We start from the raw sequence: 22,540 nt of genomic DNA on the forward strand, positions 1-22,540 counted from the left end.
GACCAACCTGGCCACCATGATGAAACCCCGTCTCTACTAAAAATACAAAAAAAAAAAATCAGCCAGGCATGGTGGTGGGTGCCTGTAATCCCAGCTACTCAGGAGGCTGAGGCAGGAGAATGGCTTGAACCTGGAAGGCAGAGGTTGCAGTGAGCCAAGATCATGCCATTGCACTTCAGCCTGGGTGACAAGGGTGAGACTTTGTCTCAGAAAAAAAGAAAAAGAGAAAGAAAAAACTTTAACACAACATCTCAGGCTCTCTTGGTAAAAATTTTTAAGCTGATACTAAAAATAATATGGAATTTATGTAAATCTATAATATCCATTACAATTTCTAAAAAAAAAAAAAATTAGAGTGTTTAACATCACATAATTTCAAGGTTTATTTTAAAGCTATAATAATTAAGACTGTGTTGTTGAGGAAAGAATATGGGTAGAAATTAGTGGAATGCACATATTGATCAATTCATATTTGGCAAAAGCGTTAATGCAATTCAAAGGGAAATGATCGTCTCCAATAAATGGTGCTAGAATAACTGAATCTCCATATGGGGAAAAAATGAGCCTTGATTTTTATCTCATACCATACATAGAAATTAATTCAAAATAAATCAGGAGGGAGACAAGCAAGATGGAGTAGAAAGCTCCACCCATTGTCACCCCGTCCCAGCAAGAACACTGAGTTAACAATTATCTACAAAGAAAAAACACCTTCAAAGAACCAAAAATCAGGTGAGCACTCACAGTACCTGGTTTTAATTCCATATTGCTGAAAGAGGCACTGAAGAGAGAGAAAAAACAATCCTGAATTACCGACGCCACCCCTTCCCCATCCCCAGCAGAGGCAGCATGGAGTGGAAAGGATTTCTGGGTGCTGACGAAGGTAGAACACAGCAAGTGTAAAGCACTGAAAGCAGTGCTGTCCTGTTAAAGCAGAAAGGAAAAGCAGACCAAACTCAACTGATGCCTGCCCACAGAAGCAGCCTTTTTTTTTTTTTTTTTTTTTTTTGAGACGGAGTCTCGCTCTGTCACCCAGGCTGGAGTGCAGTGGTATGATCTCGGCTCACCGCAACCTCCGCCTCCCAGGTTCAAGCGATTCTCCTGCTTCAGCCTCCCGAGTAGCTGGGATTACAGACACGTGCCGCCACGCCCAGCTAATTTTGTATTTTTAGTAGAGACTGGGTTTCTCCATGTTGGTCAGGCTGGTCTCGAACTCCTGACCTCAGGTGATCTGCCCGCCTTGGCCTCCCAAAGTGCTGGGATTACAGGCGTGAGTCACAGCACCCAGCCCAGAGGAAGCATTTAAACCAGCCCCAACCAAAGGAGAATCACCCATCCCAGTGGTCTGAACTTGAGTGCCTGCAAACCTCACCACCAAGGGCCAAAGTGCTTCAGTCTCCAAGCAAACTTAAAAGGGAGCCTAGGCCATAATGTCTGTAACTCATAAGAGAGTCCTAAGGCTGAACTAGGCCCAGAGACAGTGGACTGGGGAGGCACACAACATACTGAGACACACACTGCAGCAGCCAAGAGAGTGTTGGCAGCATCCTTCTCCTGACCCCAGACTGCAAAGCTCATGGCTCCAAAAGAGACCCCTTCCTTCTATAATCCTTAAGGAGAGGAGAGGGAAAAGTGAGGAGGACTTTGTCTTGCATCTTGGATATCAGCTCAGCCACAGCAGGATAGGGCACTGGCTAGAGTCAAGAGGCCCCCTTTCCAGGCCCCAGCTCCCAGATGACATTTCTAGACACACCCTGGGCCAGAAGTAAACTTACTGCCTTGAAGGAAAGGATGCAGTCCTGCCAGCATTCATCACCTGTTAACTGAAGAGCCCTTGGGCCCTGAATAACTAGCAGTGATACCTAGGTACTACACCAAGGGCCTTGGTGAACCTCTGAGACTTGTTGGCTTCATGTGAGACTCAGCCTCAAGCTGTGGTGGCTATGGGGTAAAACTCCTTCTGCTTGAGAAAAGCAAAGGGAAAAGTAAAGGAAACTCTGTCTTTTATGCCTTAGGTACCAACACTGCCACGGGGAAGTAGAGCACCAAACAGAGTCTTGGGGTCTCCAATTCCAGCACCTGAGTCTTAGACAGCATTTCTGGACCTTTCCTGGGCCACGGGGGATCCCACTACCCTAAAGAGTGAGTCCCAGGTCAGGTAGCGTTCACCACAAGCTGACTTATGAGACCTTGGGGCTCAAGGAAACATCAGTGGTCATCTGGCAGTACTCCTCATGGCTGGGGTGGTGGAAGATACGAGGTGAGCCTCCTCTGCCTTTGAAAGGAGAGAAAAAAGTGAGAAGGACTACATCTTGTGGTTTGAGTGCCAGCCCAGCTGCAATACAACAGTATACCAGGTAGACATCTAAGGCTTTTGACTCTAGTCCCTGACTCCCAGATGGAACTTCTGGACCCATTTGGGGGTTGGTGGACCTCACCACCCTGAAGGGAAGGACACAGACCTGGCTGGCTTTGCCACCTGCTGATTGTAGGGTCCTAGGGCCTTGAACATAGGCAGTAGCCAGAGAGTGGTCAGAGTAGACGGTGGGTGAGACCCAGCGCTGTGCTGGCTTCAGATATGACCCAGAGCATAGTGGTGGTGGTTACAGGGGTGGTTGTATCACTCTATCCCCAGCTTTAGGTGTATCCAAACAGAGACAAAGACTCTATATGTTTGGGATAAAGTAAGGGAAGAGAACAAGCATCTCTGCCTGGTAATCCAGAGAATTCTCCCAGACCTTGTTCAAGACAATCAAGGTGGTACCTCTACAAGTCTGCAAGAATCAGTGTTACTGGACTTGGGGTATACCCTAAAGCAGAAACAGCTTAGATCACAACACTGAAGTCCTTTCAAATAACTTGAAAAGCTTCCCAAGAAGGATGACTACAAATAAGCCCAGACAGTGAACACTACAGTAAAGAGCTAACTCTTCAATGCCCAGACACTGAAGAACATCTACTAGCATCAACACCATTCAGGAAAACACGACCTCACCAAATGAACTAAGTAAGGTACCAGGAATCAATTCTAGAGAAACAGAGATATGTGATCTTTAAGACAAAGAATTCAGAATAGGTGTGTTGAGAAAACTTTAACAAATTCAAGTTATGCAGAGAAGGAACTAGATAAATTTCACAAAGAAATTGAAATAATTACAAAGAATCAAGCAGAAATTCTGGAGCTGAAAAATGCAATTGGCATACTGAAGAATGTATCAGAGTCCCTCAATAGCAGAATGAATCAAGCAGAAGAAAGAATTGGTGAGCTTGAAGAGAGACTTTGGAGATAAAGTCAGAGGAGACAAAAGATAATAATAATAAATGATAGAGCATGCCTATAGGATCTAGAAAACAGTCTCAAAAGGGCAAATCTAAGAGTTATTGGCCTTAAAGATGAGGTAGAGAAAGAGATGGGGGGTAGAAACTTTATTCAAAGGGTTAACAGAGAACTTCCCAAACCTAGAGAAGATATTAATATCCAAATACTTAAAGGCTATAGAACACTGAGCAGATTTAATCCAAAGAGGACAACCTGAAGACGTTTAATAATCAAACGCTACAAGGTCAAGGATAAAGAAAGGATCCTAAAAGCAGAAGAGACAAAAATAAATAAATAACATACAATGGAGCTCCAATATGTCTGGTAGCAGACTTTCAGTAGAACGCTTACAGGTCAGGAGAGAGTAGCATGACATTTTTCAAGTGCTGAAGCTTAAAAAAAAAAAAAAACTTTACCCTAGTATAGTATATCCAGCAAAAAATATCCTTAAAACATGAAGGAGAAAGATGTTCCCAGAAAAACAACAGCCGAGTGATTTCATCAATACCAGACCCATCGTACAAGAAATGCTAAAGGGAATACTTCAAACAGAAAGAAAAGAACATTAATGAGCAATAAATAATCACCCGAAGGTACAAAACTTACTGGTAATAATAAGCACACAGAAAAATGCAGAATATTATACACTGTTACTGTGGTGTGTAAACTACTCTTATCCTAAATAGAAAGACTAAATAATGAACCAATCAAAAATATAACTATAACAACTTTAAAAGACATAATCAGTACAATAAGATATAAATTGAAATAATAAAACGTTAAAAAGCAGGGTGACAAAGTTAAGGCAAATTTGTATTAGTTTTCTTTTTGCTTGTTTGTTTATGCAAATAGCATTAAGTTGTTATCAGTTTAAAATAATGGGTTATAAGATAGTATCTGTAAGCCTCATAAATACATACAATGAATACATAAAAAATAAAAAGCAAGAAACTAAGTTATATATACCAGAGAAAATCATCTTCACTAGAGGACAATAGGAATGAAAGAAAGAAGGAAAGGAAGACCAAAATACAACCAGAAAACAAATAACAAAATGGCAGGAGTAGGTCCTTACTTATAAATAATAACATCTAATGTAAATGAACTGAACTCTCCAATCAAAAGACATCGACTGGCTGACTGGATGAACAAACAAGACCCGTTGATCTATTGTTTACAATAAATACACTTCACCTATAAAGACACACATAGACTAAAAATAAAGGGATGGAAAAAGGTACTTCATGCCAATAGAAACCAAAAAAAGAACAACAGTAGCTATAATTATATCAGACACAATGGATTTCAAGACAAAAACTATGAGAAGAGAAAGGGTCACTATACAATGATAAAGGGGTTAATTCAGCGGAGGATATAACAATTTTAAATGCACCTAACACCCGAGCATCCAGATATATAAAGGAAATATTATTAGAGCTAAAGAGAGTGATAGACCCCAATACAATAATAGCTGTAGACTTCATCATTCCATTTTCAGCATTGGACAGATTTTCCAGATAGAAAATGAACAAAGAAACATTAGACTTAATCTGCACTACATACCAAACAAATCAAATAGATATTGCAGAATACAAATTCTTTTCTTAGCATGTGGATTATTCTCAAAGACAGACCATAGATTAGGTCACAAAAAAGTCTTCAAACATTCCAAAAATGGAATAATATCAAGTATCTTCTCTGACGATAATATAATAAAGCTAGAAATCAATAACGAGGAATTTTGGAAACTATACAAATACATGGAAATTAAACAATATGCTCCTGAATGACCAGTGAGTCAATGAAGAAATTAAGAAGAAAATTGAAAAACTTCTTGAAGCAAGTAACAATGGAAACACAGCATACCAAAATCTATGGGATATGGCAAAAACAGTAGTAACAGGGAGGTTTATTGCTGTAAGTACCTACATCAAAAAAGAGAAAAACTTCAAATACGCAATCTAACAATTCATCTTAAATAACTAGAAAAGCAAGGGCAAACCAAACCCAAAATTAGTAGAAGAAAAGAAATAATGAAGATCAGAGCAGAAATCAATGAAATTGAAATTCAAAAACACAAAGATCAGGGCCGGGCGCAGTGGCTCACGCCTGTAATCCTAGCGCTTTGGGAGGCCAAGGCGGGTGTATCATGAAGTCAGGAGATTGAGACCATCCTGGCTAACACGGTGAAACCCCATCTCTACTAAAAATACAAAAAATTAGCCGGGCAAGGTGTTGGGTGCCTGTAGTCCCAGCTACTCCAGCTACTCCGGAGGCTGAGGCAGGAGAATGGTGTGAACCAAGGAGGTGGAGCTTGAAGTGAGCTAAGACTACACTACTGCACTCCAGCCCGGGTCGACAGAGTGAGACTGTCACAAAACAAACAAACAAACAAATCCACAAAGATCAATGAAACAAAAAGTTGTTTTTTCTTTTTTTTTTGAAAAGACAAACAAAATTGACAAATTTTTAGCCAGTGTAACCAAGAAAGTAAGAAAGGATACCCAAATAAAATACAGTCAGAAAAGAGAAAGGAGACATTACAACTGACACTCAGAAATTCAAAGGATCATTAGTGGCTACTATAAGCAACTATATGCCAATAAATTGGAAAATACACATGAAATGGACAAACTCCTAGATACAAACAACCTACTGAGATTAAAGCAGGAAGAAATCCAAAACCTGAAAAGACCAATAACAAGTAATAAGATCCAAGCTGTCATAAAAGTCTTCCAGTAAAGAAAAGCCTGGGATCTAATGGCTTCGCTGCTGTATTTGACCAAACATTTAAAGAACTAATACCAATCCTACTCAAACTATTCTGAAAAATAGAGGAAGAAGGACTACTTCCAAACTCTTTCTATGAGGCCAGTATTACCCTAACACCAAACCAGACAAAAACATACCACAAAACAAAACTACAGGCCAATATCTCTGATGAATATTGATGCAAAAATCTTCAACACAATACTAGCAAACCAAATTCAACAATACATTAGAAAGATCATTTATCACAACCAAGTGGGATTCATCGCTGGGATGAAAGAATGGCTAAATGTATGCAAATCAATCAATATGATACATCATATCAACAGAATGAAAGCTAACCATATGATCATTTCAATTGATCCTGACAAAGCATTTGATAAAATTAAATATCTGTTCATGATAAAAACTCTCAAACATGTAGATATAGAAGGAACATACCTCAACATAATAAAGGCCATCTATGACAAACCCACAGCTAATATAATACTGAATAGGGAAAAAAAAATAAAAGCCTTTCCTGTAAGATCTGAAACATGATACTACGTCCCCTGTCACCACTGTTATTCAACATAGTACTGGAAGTCCTAGCTAGAGCATTCAGACAAGAGAAAGTTATAAAGGGCATCCAAATTGGAAAGGGAGAAGTAAAATTATCCTTGTTTGCTGATGATATAATCTTATATTTAGAAAAACCTAGACTCCACCAACAAACTATTAAACTGATAAATTTGGTAAAGTTGCAGGATAAAAGTCAACATACAAAAATCAGTAGCATTTCTATACGCCAATGGTGAACAATCTGGAAAAGAAATTTAAAAAGTAATCCCATTTACAATAGTCACAAATAAAATTAAATATCTAAGAATTAACCAAAGAATTGAAAGATCTCTACAATGAAAATTATAAAACACTAATGAAAGAAATTGAAGAGGACACCAAAAAATAAAAAAATTCATGTTCATGGGTTTGAAGAATCAATATTCTTTAAATGTCCATACTACCAAAGCAATTTACAGATTCAATGCATTTCCTATCAAAATACCAATGACATTCTTCAGAAACATACAAAAACCAATCCTATAATTTATATGGAATCACAAAAGACCCAGAATAGCCAAAGCTATCCTAAGCATAACGAATAAAAGTAGAGGAATTACATTACCTGACATCAAATTATAGTACAGAGCTATATTAACCAAAACAACATGGTACTGGCATACAAACAGATACATAGACTAATGGAACAAAACAGAGAACCCAGAAACGAATGTACACACCTACAGTGAACTCATTTTTGACAAAACTTCTAAGAACATACACTAGGGAAAAGACAGTTTCTTCAAGAAATAGTGCTAGGAACATTGGATGTTCCTATGCAGAATAATGAAACTAGGCCCCTAACTCTTGGCATACACAAAAATCAAATCAAAATTGACTAAAGTCTTAAATCTAGGACCTCAAACTATGAAACTACTACAGAAAAACATTGGGGAAAATCTCCAGGACATTGACCTTGGAAAAGATTTCTTGAGCAATACCTTACAAACACAGGTAACCCAAGTAAACATGGACAAATCATGCTGAAAAGCTTCTGCACAGCAAAGTATACAATCAACCAAGTTAAGAGATAATCCACGAAATGGGAGAAAATATTTGCAAACTACCCATCTGATAAGAGATTAGGAACCAGAAAATATAAAAAGTAGAAAAAAAATCCAATAATCTTATCAAAAGATGGGCAAAATATTTGAATACACATTACTCAAAAGAAGAAATACAAATGGCAAATAGGCATATGAAAAGATGTTCGTCATTGATAATCAGATATGTGCAAATCAAAACTAAAATAAAATATCATCTTACTCCAGTTAAAATGGCTTTTATCCAAAAGGCAAACAATAACAAATGCTGGTGGGGAGGATGTGAAGAAAAGGGAACCCTTGTACACTGTTGGTGGGAATATAAATTAGTACAACTACTATGAAGGACAGTTTGAAGATTCCTCAAAAAACCTGAAAATGGGTTGGGCACAGTGGCTCACGCCTGTAATCCCAGCACTTCGGGAGGCCAAGGAGGGTGGATCTCCTGAGGTCAGGAGTTCAAGACCAGCCTTGCCAACATGACGAGAGCCTGTCTCGACTAAAAATACAAAAATTAGTCAGGCATGGTGGCGGGTGCCTGTAATCCCAGCTACTTGGGAGGCTGAGGCAGGAGAATTGCTTGAACCCAGTAGGCAGAGGTTGCAGTGAGCCGAGATCATGCCATTGCACTGCAGCCTGGGCAACAAGAGCGAAACTCTATGTCAATTAAAAAAAAAAAAAAAACCTAAAAATGGAGCTACCACATGATCCAGCAATCCCACTGCTGGGTGTGTACCCAAAAGAAGAAAGGAAATCAGCATATCAAAGGGATATCTGCACTTCTATGTTCCTTGCAGCACTTACAATGGCTAAGATTTGGAAGTCACCTAAGTAACCATCAACAGATGAATGGATAAAGAAAATGTGGCACATATACACAATGGAGTACCATTCAGCCATAAAAATCAATTAGATCCAGTCATTTGCAACAACATGGATCAAACTGGAGATCATTATGTTAAGTGAAATAAGCCAGAAACAGAAAGACAAACATCACATATTCTCATGTATTTGTGGGAACTAATAATCAAAACAATTGAACTCATGGCATAGAGGGTAGAAGGATGGTTACCAGATGCTGGGAAGGGTAGCCATCAAACAATGAAAAGACATGGGGGAACTTTAAATGCATATTATTAAGAGCAAGAAACCAATCTGAAAAGGTCACATAATGTATGATTCCAACTATATGAGATCCTGAAAAAGGAAAAACTCTGGAGAGAGTAAAAAGATCAATGGTTGTGAGTGGTTAAAGAGAAGAAAGGATCAAAAGGTGGAGCTCACAGGATTTTTAGAGGAGCGAAACTATTCTCTATGATACTACAATGTTATTTTTGTCAAATATATGTATTTGTCAAGTGTACAATACCAAGAGTTAACTCTAACATAAACTATGAACCTTGGGTAATAGTGATGTGTCAACTGTAACAAACGTACTACTCTGGTGGAGATGTTGAACATGGGAGAGCCTGCACAGGGTTGGGAAGTGGCAGGGGGTGTGTGGGAATACACTGCACTTTCCATTCAATTTTGCTATAAACCTAAAACTGTTTTTATAAATAAAGTAATTTAAACAAAAAAAGTAAATAGCTTTTTTTTTTCAATTCGTGAATGATTTCTATAAAAAAATTACAAACAGACAAGACAGAAAAACTTCATTGTTTTTAGGAGACCCACACTAATTAGAAAACAGGAGACATAACCAAGCTCAAATATGAAGGGTGGTATGAACCTATAAGGAAGGCAAATATCAACAGTGAACTGAACTCAAAATGTTGAACATAGTGATATATCCCTACAGTAAAATACTATTAGCATTAAAAAGGAATGAAGTACTACCAATACAAGCCAAAGCATAGATGACCCACAAAAATGTCATGGTAATTGAAAGAACAAAAGATCATATATTACATGTTTCCGTTTATATGAAATGTCCAGAATACACAAATCTGCAGAGACCGAAAACAGAGTAATGGTTGTCAAGGGTTTAATGTACGGGATAGTAGCTTGGTGAGAAATGGGGAGTGACCACTATACTACATGGGCATGGTGTTTCTTTTTAGGATAATGAAAATGTTCTAAAAGTGGACTCTAATGAGGTTTCATAACTCTGTAAATACACAAAAACTCTTGAATTTTACACATTAAATGGGTGAATTTTATGGTATTCAATTATATATCAATATAGATGCTAGAAAACAGTGACCTGATGTTTACATTTGCAGGTACATGAATGCACATACTACTCAGATTAAGACTAAAAAGGAATCTTAAAGCTGTGTTCAAATCAGGAAATGAATAAAAGAACTAATTCCTTATTTGACACTTATTCTTTGCCAGGAACTGTGCTGGGTGCTTTGTCTTACTCAAGTCCCTTTCATACCATTCTAGATAGGTAACATTTACTCTATTTTTGAAATAGAAACTGTCAAAATATTTGCCAGAAAACATACAACTAGTTAGAGAAAGTCACTGCAAGCTGGAAATCCAACTCCATTCTATTCTCTAAGCTCTCCTGTCTCCCAAAAAGAACAGTCCCATTTCTTGAGGCATATGAATTTATGCTAGCAGAGGACAAAAATTAATTAAAATGAATGCTTAGGTTGTAGGCAAAGAAAAAAAATCCATATTCTCTCACATAGTCTAGATTATAAACCCTGTAAGAGGAGATGCCATGATGGCTTTATTCTCCTCTATATGTCTAGCTTCTAATAAATATCAATAAAATCTGTTCAATTAAATAAGTGAGAAAATACAAAACCACTGAAGCATAATTAACAAGAAGGGACCAAGGACTTTAAAATGGGTTCCCATATTTTACAGTCAGGTTACTACTGTCCTAGGAAGTGTTGTTTCAAAGTATACTCTGAAGAATCATGGATATTTGAAAACCCTTCATAGAACTTGAAGCAAATAAATGAATAATTTTTCCTTCGGAAAACACCCACAGACCAAGAAAATTTGGACTGAATTTCTGAGCAACTCTGGGATTCAAAGAACTGACCATTAGAAAACAAGATAACATCCCTATGTCCAATGCTTGACCAAATGGCCTCTTCAGCTCTGATGGCTTATACAAATCTTCTCCTTAGGTATCCTAATCAGCTAAATCCTAACTGTAAGAATATGATGGTGCTAACAGACCACCCCAAGAGCATGTCCCTTTGAGTTTTTTCCTAGATAGTGAATTATTGACACTTTGCAGTTCTCCACTTACTCTAATGCTTTCATGCCCATACCACACAACTGATAAAGAAGCCAGAGTTAAGAAGACAGTTTCCCAGCCCACTGAAACCTTAATCTTTGGGAGACAGAGCCAAGAACCTCTGCTTCTAATCTGCCAAATGAACCAATCTGAAGGGCTTATTGAAGAAGCTCAACCTTGTAATATCCTATGATTTCACTTCTGACACCTAAGAGTCCACAATAAAGTCAAAAGAAATTCAGTATCATTTTTAAATTACATGTAAAAACCCTTTTAGCTCATGAATTTTATCCCAATGCCACATATTAAAAGAATTTTAATATTGGTACATTTTTTCTTATGTTTCCTCACAAGATACAAAAATCTTTTTGTTTCGTCCTTTGTTTTTTGTAAATACCTTGAAACCGGGACTACCCATTAATCCATCCTTTCCATGTCTTCCTGGTTCTCCCTAAAAAATAAATACATGTGCTTTAATGTACTTTTGCACTAATTTTTCTCTTTAAAGACAGATACTATAAGATAGTTTTTATTTAAAGCAAAATACTAAGAGCTTTTTTCTATCAAACTCACAGCAGGTCCAGGGAGGCCAGGGAAGCCAGCATTCCCCTTTTCACCTTTTGCACCCTGTATCGAAAACAAACACTTAAAACACAATCTTTACAATAATGTTTTCAAGTTCTAACCAAAACTTAAACAGAAAAGCTACTAAGTTAACAACATTATGTAGTAAAAATTCATGGGACTACAACTCATGTTGACTCTGCAAAGTACTATTTTACCAAACCAGTGGATACAATATCAAGACATTAAAAATGTTGATAGATGCACAATTATCATTACAAGCATCTAAACATAGAAATAACATCTTGGCAAAATTAAAAAGCAATGGGTATTTTAAATATTCTTCCCTCAGTGTGAGGAACTAGAAAGGCCCATAACATCAAATTTCAGTGGACATGTTTTTTTTGTTTGTTTTTGTTTTTTTGAGACGGGGTCGCGTTCTGTCACCCAGGTTGGAGTGCAGTGGTGCAATCTCGGCTCACTGCAACCTCCACCTCCTGGGTCCATGCCATTCTCCTGCCTCAGCCTCCCAAGTAGCTGGGACTGCAGGCACCCACCACCATGCCTGGCTAATTTTTTTGTATTTTTAGTAGAGACGGGGTTTCACCGTGTTAGTCATGATGGTCTCGATCTCCCAACCTCATGATCTGCCCGTCTTGGCCTCCCAAAGTGCTGGGATTACAGGCGTGAGCCACGGTGCCCAGCCTTCAGTGGACACATTTTTAAGCAATTACTACTGCTCCCTAAGGAATGTCTCACTGTAAATCTTTTTTTTTTTTTTTTTTTTTTTTTTTTTTTATGAGACAGAGTCTTGTTCTGTCACCCAGGCTGGAGTGCAGTCGTGCGATCTCAGCTCACTGCAACCTCCGCCTCCCGGGTTCAAGTGATTCTCCCGCCTCAGCCTCCTGAGCAGCCGGGATTACAGGCGCCCGCCACTATGCCCAGTTACTTTTTGTATTTTTAGTAGAGACGGGGTTTCACCATGTTGGCCAGGCTGGTCTCGAACTGCTGACTTCATGATCCACCCACCTCAGCCTCACAAAGTGTTGGGATTACATGCATGAGCCACCGCGCCCAGCCTGTAAATCTTTTAAAAGCTCAGAATGGTCAACAATACAACATAGTCTTATAGGATACCATACGTAGCAGTCTGCAGTCACCAGTTCTTTTTTTTTTCCCCCCATTGTTCTGAATTAATCCCCTAAGAAGGGTGAACAAAGCTAACTGCTCTAACATTGGGCTAGAACTGCAATTCAAGTTTTCTGTTTCCATTACATTAAAAGTTCAATATGAATACTTTGTTGTATGATCTACACTTCCCTTTTTGCCATAAAATCCAGGTGATCCTTTGTCTCCTTTGGCACCCATTTCACCCTAAAAGACAAAATATAAATAGCAAATATTAAAGAAATATCAATATTGTTCTCATAAAGAAAAAATACAGATTATAAGCAACAGAGTTTAATATGCCAAAAGCAAAACAAAATAGAAAAAAAAATAATTTAAAGTTTGCTTTAAAAAGCCCTCATTTCCAGGCTTTATAAAGAAACTTTTAAAAAATAACATTTAGTGTTATAACAGGGCTTATAGTTTAAGGCTTATATTTAAGAAAACGTGCATACAGTATAAGATCAATTTTTAAATACTATAAAATCATACATTTATAACGAGACTTTAAACGGAATTTTGTAAAGTTTCGTATAAACTAATATAAATCTTAGCCCATTGTTTACTTTATCTTTAATTATACATGAGCATTTATTTATAACACATTTGTAATATAAAGGTACTTTACATTTGAATTTTTAAAATGGCATTGCTATATTTAAAAGAAACAGATTTCTTCAACCTTTGATCCTGGCATGCCATGAAGCCCAGGAAAACCAGGAAGTCCACGATCACCCTGAAAATAAAACTGAAATTAATTAAAGAAAAACATTCCAGCCTAAACAATATCATCATATATTCTTCAACCTCACCCTTGTCAAAATCCACTTCAAATATATCTGCAAACAGTTAAATTCATATCAGCATTAAATCCTCTGTCTATGAAAAATTATCCTCACTTTTCAGGGTTTCATTTATAATCAGAGAAGAAAAGTATTTTGGAGTTAAGAAAATCTCACTAGCAATCCTGACTCCACCCTTAGTTAGCAACCATCTATTCTAAAAAAGTCTTAGGCTTTTACAGGGGAAAGACACATGAATTAATTGAAATGATCTAGACCCAACACACTCAGGAAACAGTTAACCTCTAAGGTCCTATTCAGCTCAGTAATGAAAGACCCTAAACATAAAGTCTCAACACAGACTAGGACTCTGTGGAATTTTTAAAATTGCTTATCTTACTAATTACTCACAGAAGGTATCTGTTCATATGTATCTATAAACATGAAGGCCCTAAGTTTTCTCCAAAAGAGAAAAGATGAAGAAAAGTCATAACAACTTGATATTTAGTAGATATAGGTTTAGTATGTAGTTCAGCGGGATATGTTGGATGGTATTGCTTTAGTTTCAAAATCTTTATTGTGAAGACACAGTAAATAAAGAACCAATGACTTTCATGGCAAAATTTGGGTCAGATTCACTTTTATCTAGACAAATTAAGATATTACACACAAGCAATTAATTATACTCCTAGCTTGTCTGGCAGACATATTAAAGATTATATCATCTGTGACTGATGTAATTTTTATAAAAGTTATTCATTCACATGATTTAAAGAGTGATATATTTATTCAAGGCTTATAGAACCCTCCAAAGGCAACATTTTTTATTCCAAAGTTCCTCATCTCTTTGAGTTCAAATCACCAAACCATATGGTTATAGCTACATTTTCCGTTTTCTGCATTATCTACTGACTTCCCACCATAAACGCAGAGGATTAATCTCTCATAGCATTCAACACCTCCTCCCTATCTCCACTTCTAGCAGACACGAATCCCCTTAACCCTCAATTACAGCTTTGGTTAAATCAGTAGTCAGGGTTTATTTTGTTAAGATTTGCAGATAAGCTATAAATATATTCTCATTCCTTGCCTTTTCTTGCCCAAGTGTTTCTATTTCTTGGAGTCAAATATTGCCATTTTAATCGTTTAGTTTCCTATAAACTTATTGTTATATTGAACTCCAAAATCTTTCCAACTTTCCAACAATCACTTCTGATTGTATTCATCTGCACTGAAAATTTCATTTTATTTAATAAATATCTCCTAGACCTGTCTCATTTCAGTATGAATTTGATGTTCTTTATCTCTGAGTTCATTATCTCGTTTAGGGGAATATACTATCCAATGGCTTCCTGAGAAGGAATACATGGGAGATTACTTTCTGATACTTTAAATCTCTGAAAATGTCCTTATTCTATTCATTTATATAATTGATTATAATTTCAAATTTTTAAATCAGACTTTTGAAGGCTCTGCTTCATTCAGTTCTTGAGTTCAATGTCACTAATGAGATGTGTGAAGCCTTTCTGATTCCTGATCATTTGTATGTAGCCTTTTGTTTCTTGTGTGGTTTTGGGGGCCAGGAGTGGGAGGGTAGGGGTGGTAGGACTGGCGCAGTTTTTTCCCTGAAGAAGCTTGCAGATCTTCCTCTTGTTTCCAGTGTCTTGAAGTATTATACTATTATACACTGGTGTGGTCTATAACCATCCATTATGCTAGGCACTCTATAGGTCTTTCATCTATAGAGAACTAATGCCCATACACGTGGACATGCCGGACTACACTTCCAAGCTCCATCCCCATCCATACATCACATAAACAGGCTCCTCTCAGCCACCTGTAAGCATAGGGGTAGACATACAATTGTGCTGGAAGGTCTTTAGGAAGACAAAGGCAGGAAAGGGGACAGCAAATCCTGGAAATGGCATTGGGCTAGATTGTTCAGGGACTGCCAGAATCTAAGATCCAGAATATGTTTTTTGTTTGTTTTTGGTTAAAGTTCAATGGTGTGATGGAATGTGTTCTTCAGGTTCTGAAAACTCCTCACTCAACACTGAGGAACACAGCTGAAGCAGGGTCTAGCAGGGGTTCTGCCTCCCTGAGAGCATCAGCGACAGGGTTTTTTCAAGTCTTCCTCTCACTGTCTTGCATCAGTTTCTTCCAAGACTTTTTGTTTGTTGATCTTTAATGTTCCTGTGATATTTGGTGATTCTTTATTGTCAGCTCATATGGAAGTTGATAGGAGAATCTCTCAGTGGGTAGAGTTCAATTACTCTGAACTTCACTATAATGTGGCCTGGTTGTGCCATTTCATTGGATGCTGTTCTAGATGTCAGGAGATTTCCCATAGAAGGATCTTCTATGTCTCTAGTTTATAGGACTGGCTGACAGCATTCCGGAGGCCAGATAGAGGAAGAGGAGAAGGAGGTTGCCACATGAGTAACTATCGCCAACTCCCATTGTTTTAGTTTTGTTATGTATTGTTTTTCGAGATGGAGTTTTGCTCCTTTGCCCAGGCTGGAGTGAAGTGGCGTGATCTTGGCTCACTGCAACCTCTGCCCACCAGGTTCAAGTGATTCTCCCACCTCAACCTCCTGAGTAGCTGGGATTACAGGTACCCACCACAATGCCTGGCTAATTTTTGTATTTCTAGTAGAGACAGGGTTTCACCATGTTGGCAAGTCTGGTCTCAAACTGCTGACCTCAGGTGATCTACCTGCCTCAGCCTCCTGAAGTGCTAGGATTACAGGTGTGAGCCACCATGCTCAGCCTACTCCCATTGTTTTAATTTTAGTAGAACTCTCCTTCTTCTCCCCAGGCTAGAGACCTTCAGCTTTCTCTTCTCCAGAAAATAAACTTTTGTGTTTCTGCTACAGTGGAAGAGAGATTCACTTAGCTACACAGAGTTGAGGAAGGGATAGTGGGATTTAACTGTTCTTAAATGGACATTCAGTCATGTTTGCATTTTTAACTCTGCTTTCACCTCCATTTTAGAAACATTGATATTATCATTTCCTGAACCTGTGGAGTATCTGTGCATATGTGTACATATGAGTGTGTGTGTATACTGGCAAAAAGGGGAGCCTCTGTTATGTAAATCAGATCACTTCTAATTTTAGGCTTCAGCTTCCCAGTATCCTAGAATGCAGATAATATAGTGACTGGTGATATAACCTTGACTTTATAAACGAGAGCAACACTCAGAGAGACTAGAACAACAAGAGGGAAAAACACAAGTCCCTGAATGAGTTTGTAGACAAGCAATTACACGAGAAAAATAAACTTCTTTCTCATTTAAACTACTGCATTTGGTCTATTTGTTATAGATCTTTGCCATCCACCTAACAAATACAAAGAATAACTATGTTTCCAGTCTAAAAGGAACCATATTTTTTAGCTTATACTAAATGCCTTTCTCAAGAATAACAGCTTCCTCTGTCTTGTGTGTGTGTATGTGAGAGAGAGACAGAAAGACTGAGAGAGAGGTAGGGAGAGAAAAGACTCAATAAAAGCCTATAACACCCTAGAACTAACTATTCCCCAAATTCAACAATTTATGCAAATAGGACAAAAGAAAAAATAAATTTTAGGGGAAGACCAAACAACACAAGAAAACTGGATGTTCTTTCCCCTACCATGTGAACTCCTAATACAAGAACCTAACCCAAAATACCTTTTGAATATATATATATTCAAAGTGTGTGTGTGTGTCATTCAAAGGGGGTGTGTGTGTGTGTATATATATATATGTATAATTTTAAATTATATATTTATAATCTAAGATTTGAAATTAAAATTTCAAATTTTATATGTGTATATTATATATATATATATATATATATATTTTTCCCTTCTGCTTGGAGCAGAAGGAGCAGGCAGAGTTCTGAGAGATAGAAAGAGGACTGAAGTTAAGAGAATAATCTGAGTTGGCTCTTTAGAAAACTCTAAATTGAGATAACCAGTTAAAGGCCGAGCTAGACTAAGATATACTATCAATAAGATGGAATTTAGCTGGGTAATGAATGCTTAATAAAACTACAGGAGAAACAGGTAAGCTGGGATTCCCTATTAAAGCTGAACAAAGTCCAAGCTATGACTTCCATTCTCTGGCTACAGGTTATAAAAGACATAATATCCAAACTTTCCTTTACTAGAGATGGCAAACAGATCTCAGATGAAGTAGGAAGACTAGGAACATCCACTTACGTTGGGACAGAAAAAATAGAAGGTCTGGACAAAGCTACTCTTACATACAGAAGGAAGGTTTTTAAGTATAGTAAAAAGGTATAGGATCCATGTTAACATAAATTAGTGTGAGAGAGAAAGAAAGGAGGAGAGAGAGAGCAAGCAGCAGCAAGTTGTCAGCAAAACTGTTGGGGAATATTGAAACAATATGTACAAAATATGGAACACAAAAAAGTATGGCTCAAACACATTATACTCAATCAAGTTATTTATAAGGTTTAATAGCAATAGATAGCAAAGAAGAGATAAAGTTGGGCCAAAGCCTATCCAGGATGGGCATATAACATAAAAGATAAATGTCTGCCGTGTTGGCCTCTGAGCCACTGGGTCATCTGTTACTATAATGCAGCTTAGCCTAAGTTAATTAGTACAGTTGGAATATTAAAAATAGGGGACTGCCAAAACAACAATATTAAAACGTATATCTGTCATTGGCTTTGGGGACAGGTAGTGACGAATGAAAAACAATTATTGAAGACTGAAAAAATGGTGTCTTATGTAAAATAGTGGTGAAATAATTGATAAAAAAGCCTGGCTTGTAATAACTTGCAAAGGCAAATAATGTATCAAATGAACTTACAGCTAGAGGTAAAGAACTGAGAAAACAGAATGTAAATATATATTATGAATTGACTGTTATTGGCAGTATTTGACAAGGTACTATTTTAAAAAATATATGAGCTCAGAAAATAATTGGCCCGGTTGCAAGTAGTAATTAAAAGAAATAGACCAAGTGTAAAAACACTGGGATTGAGAGACACAATTGTTTTTCTCATCTCTAATGTAATGGGGAATACTTTTAAAAAATAAAAGTCCAGTTAAAACTCAGCCTCTGGGAGGGATGAAATCAAAGATATGGCTATAAATGCTGCCCTTAAAATCTCTGATTCTATTAAGGGGAGGTTCAATAAATTCTGTCAAGCCAGACAGTATGGCTCATGAAAAGTAAACAAAGGGTGTAGTGGATGCCTGATTAATTTAGGTAACCTATTATTAAGTGTAGAGAAGGAGATGTGATTGAAACAAGATTGTGGATGCTGCTATTGGCTGGAATCAAAAGTCAAAAGCATAAAATTGCAAATACACACACTCATATACATATACTATATGCTGTTGAGAGAGTTATTATATAATACCAAAGGAACCACCAACCTGAACTAAAAGAGACTCTGCCTGTTTGAGATTTAAAATGAAAACAAAGTTACCCTGTATTTGCACTATTTTTAATAGTGTTTCTGGACTACCAACAAATTTAGACAAATATAGAAATAAGGCTAAAAATAAAAGGAAGAAAAATTATTTTTAAGATTACACCTCTAATGTGTCAATAGATCTTATAACCTAAATGAGTAAAAGAAATGAATTCACTTGGTGCTTTAAAAATATAAAAAATAAATAGCTTTTTATATATAAAATATAGCCAATATAAAAAATATTTTTAAAGGGCTCCATTTATAATAAAAATGAAAAAGAGATAAAAAAAATTTTAGGTTAAAATAAAATTGGGTAATGCTCAGGACTAATACCAAAAAACTCAAGATTGAAGTAAAAAGAAAAATAAGCCATAATCTTGAATAGCAATTGGAGAGATGTCAGTGCTTCTAAAACTAATCCATATGTGCAAAGGAATCCTAATTGAAATGTGAATAGCAATTTCTAAAAAACTGAAGGAAAGATGCTGAGCTTTATCTGGAAAAATAAGTATTCAAAAATAGCCAGGAAAATTTTGATTATAAAGAATAATGAGGAAGGATTAGCCCTGCCAATATTAAGTCAGATCATGAAGTGACAATAATTAAAACAATTCTGCAGTGGAGAAGATGTAGACAGGTCAATGGAATAGAGTGAAAAGCCAAAACACCAGGCCCAAATGAAAATGGAAATTTAATGGAAATAAATGTAGAAAAAAGTGGTATTCCATGAATACTATGGCAACTGGCTATCTATTTAGGAAAATGATTTTATAAAATAAGCGTGCTGATATGGTTTTGGCTGTGTCCCCACCCAAATCTCATCTTGAATTGTACCTCCCACAATTCCCACTTGTCGTGGGAGGAACCCAGTGGGAGGTAATTGAATCATGGGGGCGCATCTTTCTTGTGCTGCTTTCATAATAGTGAATGTCTCACTAGATCTGATGGTTTTAAAACTGAGAGTTTCCCTCTACAAGCTGTCTCTTTGCCTGCTGCCATCCATGTAAGACTTGACTTGCTCCTCCTTGCCCCCCACCATGATTGTGAGGCCTCCCCAGCCACATTAAACTGTAAGTCCATTAAACCTCTTTCTTTTGTAAATTGCCCAGTCTCAGTTATGTCTTTACCAGCAGTGTGAAAATGAACTAATCCATTAATTGGTACCAGTAGAGTGGGGTGCTGCTGAAAAGATACCCAAAAATATGGAAGCAACTTTGGAACTGGGTAACCAGCAGAGGTTGGAACAGTTTGGAAGACTCAGAATAACACAGGAAAATGTGAGAAAGTTTTGAACTCCCTAGAGACTTGTTGAATGGCTTTGACCAAAATGCTGACAATGACATAAGACAATGAAACCCAGGTTCAGGTGATCTCAGATGGAGACGAGAAACTTGTTGGGAACTGGAGTAAAAGCAACTCTTGTTATGTTTTAGCAAAGAGGCTGGTGGCATTTTTCCCCTGCCCTAAAAATTCGTGGAATTTTGAATTTGAGAGAGATTATTTAGGGTATCTGGCGGAAGAAATTTCTAAGGAGCTAGGCATTCAAGAGGTAACTTGGGTGCTGTTAAAGGTATTCAGTTTTATAAATGAAGTAGAGTATAAAAGTTTGGAAAATTTGCAGCCTGATAATGTGATAGAAAGAAAATCTCATTTTCTGAGGAGAAATTTAAGCTGGCTGCAGGAATTTGCATAAGTAACAAGCAGCTGAATGTTAATCTCCAGGAAAATGGCAAAAATGTCTTCAGGTCATGTCGGAGGTCTTCATGGCAGCCCCTCCCATCACAGGCCTGGAGGCCTATGAGGAAAAAATGGTTTCATGGGCCAGGGTCAGGGCCTCCTTGCTCTGTGTAGCCTAGGGACTTGGTGCCCTGTGTTCCAGCCACTCCAGCCATGGCTAAAAGGGACCAAGGTACAGCATAAGCCATTGCTTCAGAAGGTGCAGGCTCCAAGCCTTGGCAGCTTCCACGTGGTGTTGACACTGCAGATGCACAGAAGTCAAGAATTGAGGTTTGGGAACCTCCACCTAGACTTCAGAGGATGTATGGAAATGCCTGAATGCCCATGCAGAAGTTTGCTGCAGGGGCAGGGTCCTGATGGAAAACCTCTGCTTGGGCAGTGAGGAAGAGAAATGTGGGGTTGGAGCCCCCATACAGAGTCCCTACTGGGGCACTGCCTAGTGGAGCTGTGAGAAGAAGGTCACCATCCTCCAAATCCCAGAATGGTATATCTACCGACAGCTTGCACCACACACCTGGAAAAGCCACAGACACTCAACGCCAGCCTGTGAAAGCAATTGGGAGGGAGGCTGTACCCTGCAAAGCTACAGAGGCAGAGCTGCCCGAGACCATGGGAACCCACTTCTTGCATCAGCGTGACCTGGATGTAAGACATGGAGCAAAGGAGAGCATTATTTTGGAGCTTTAAAATATGACTGCACCACTGGATTTCAGACTTGCATAGGGCCTTTAGCCCCTTCGTTTTGGTCAATTTCTCCCATTTGGAATGGGAGTATTTATCCAATGCCTGTACCCCTATTTTATCTAGGAAGTAACTAACTTGCTTTTGATTTTACTGACTCATAGGTGGAAAGGACTTGCCTTGTCTCAAATGAGACTTTGGACTATGGACTTTTGAGATAATGCTGAAATGAGTTAAGACTTTGGGGTACTGTTGGGAAGGCATGACTGGTTTTGAAATGTGAAGACATAAGATTTGGGAGGCAACAGGAGTGGAATGATATGGTTTGGCTATGTCCCCACCCAAATCTCATATTGAATTGTAACTTCCATAATTCCCACTTGTTGTGGGAGGAACCCAGCAGGAGGTAATTGAATCACGGGGGCAGGTCTTTCTTGTGCTGTTCTCGTGATAGTGAATAAGTCTCACGAGATCTGATCATTTAAAAAACAAGAGTTTCCCTGCATAAACTCTTTCTCTTTGCCTGCTGCCACCCATGTAAGATGTGACTCGCTCCTCCTTTCCTTCCACCATGACTATGAGGCCTCCCCAGTCACATGGAACTTTAAGTCCATTAAACCTCTTTCTTTTGTAAATTGCCCAGTCTCAGGTACGTCTTTATTAGCAGTGTGGAAACAGACTAATACAAATGCTCATCTGACTTTACTCCAAAAACCAAAAATTACATGGTTAAAAATAAAATAATAAAATTACAAAAATAAAATCATTGGTAATTATAATCAACATGCTAGAATGTGCAATCTTTCTATTTATATACAAAGATAGGAGAAAAAAAGAAGAAAAAACTACTTTACATGAAAATGAAAATTTTCTCTATGGTTAAAATTTCAAAAACCAAGTCAAAACACATAATACAACCCAGAAAAAATATTTTCACACACACAAACAACAACTTACGAAATGCATATAAAAATCAATTTTTAAAAGGATCACAGCCCAGTAGAAAAATAAAAGATATGAGAAAATCAGCAAATTACAGAGAAGTAACACAATGCCCCCAAAGTGCAGGTCAAGATATCTTACCCAACTCACTAATAAAGCAATGAAAATCAAGCCAGTATCATCTCTAAATTATACTGGTGAAAAATAAAATTTAAAAAAAAAAGCACGGCTGATAAGAATGTGAGGAAGGATATTTTCACACACTTGTTGAAAGAGAATCAACTTTCTGGGAA

General features: G+C 37.6%; 1 protein-coding gene across 2 annotated transcripts in view; it reads right to left on the reverse strand.

The window, feature by feature from the left end:
• COL21A1 (collagen type XXI alpha 1 chain) overlaps positions 1–22,540 on the reverse strand; it is a 197,375-nt gene that overhangs the window by 54,522 nt on the left and 120,313 nt on the right. For both annotated transcript variants that reach the window (XM_050788784.1, XM_050788783.1), the window contains 4 exons: positions 13,350–13,403; positions 12,819–12,874; positions 11,510–11,561; positions 11,334–11,387 (listed from right to left, as the gene is read on the reverse strand). In XM_050788784.1, the coding sequence (XP_050644741.1) occupies positions 11,334–11,387; positions 11,510–11,561; positions 12,819–12,874; positions 13,350–13,403 (216 nt within the window). The remainder of the gene's footprint in view (positions 1–11,333; positions 11,388–11,509; positions 11,562–12,818; positions 12,875–13,349; positions 13,404–22,540) is intronic.

This window comes from Macaca thibetana, chromosome 4 (genome assembly GCF_024542745.1).
Source record: "Macaca thibetana thibetana isolate TM-01 chromosome 4, ASM2454274v1, whole genome shotgun sequence".
In the NCBI taxonomy this organism is placed as follows: domain Eukaryota; kingdom Metazoa; phylum Chordata; class Mammalia; order Primates; family Cercopithecidae; genus Macaca; species Macaca thibetana.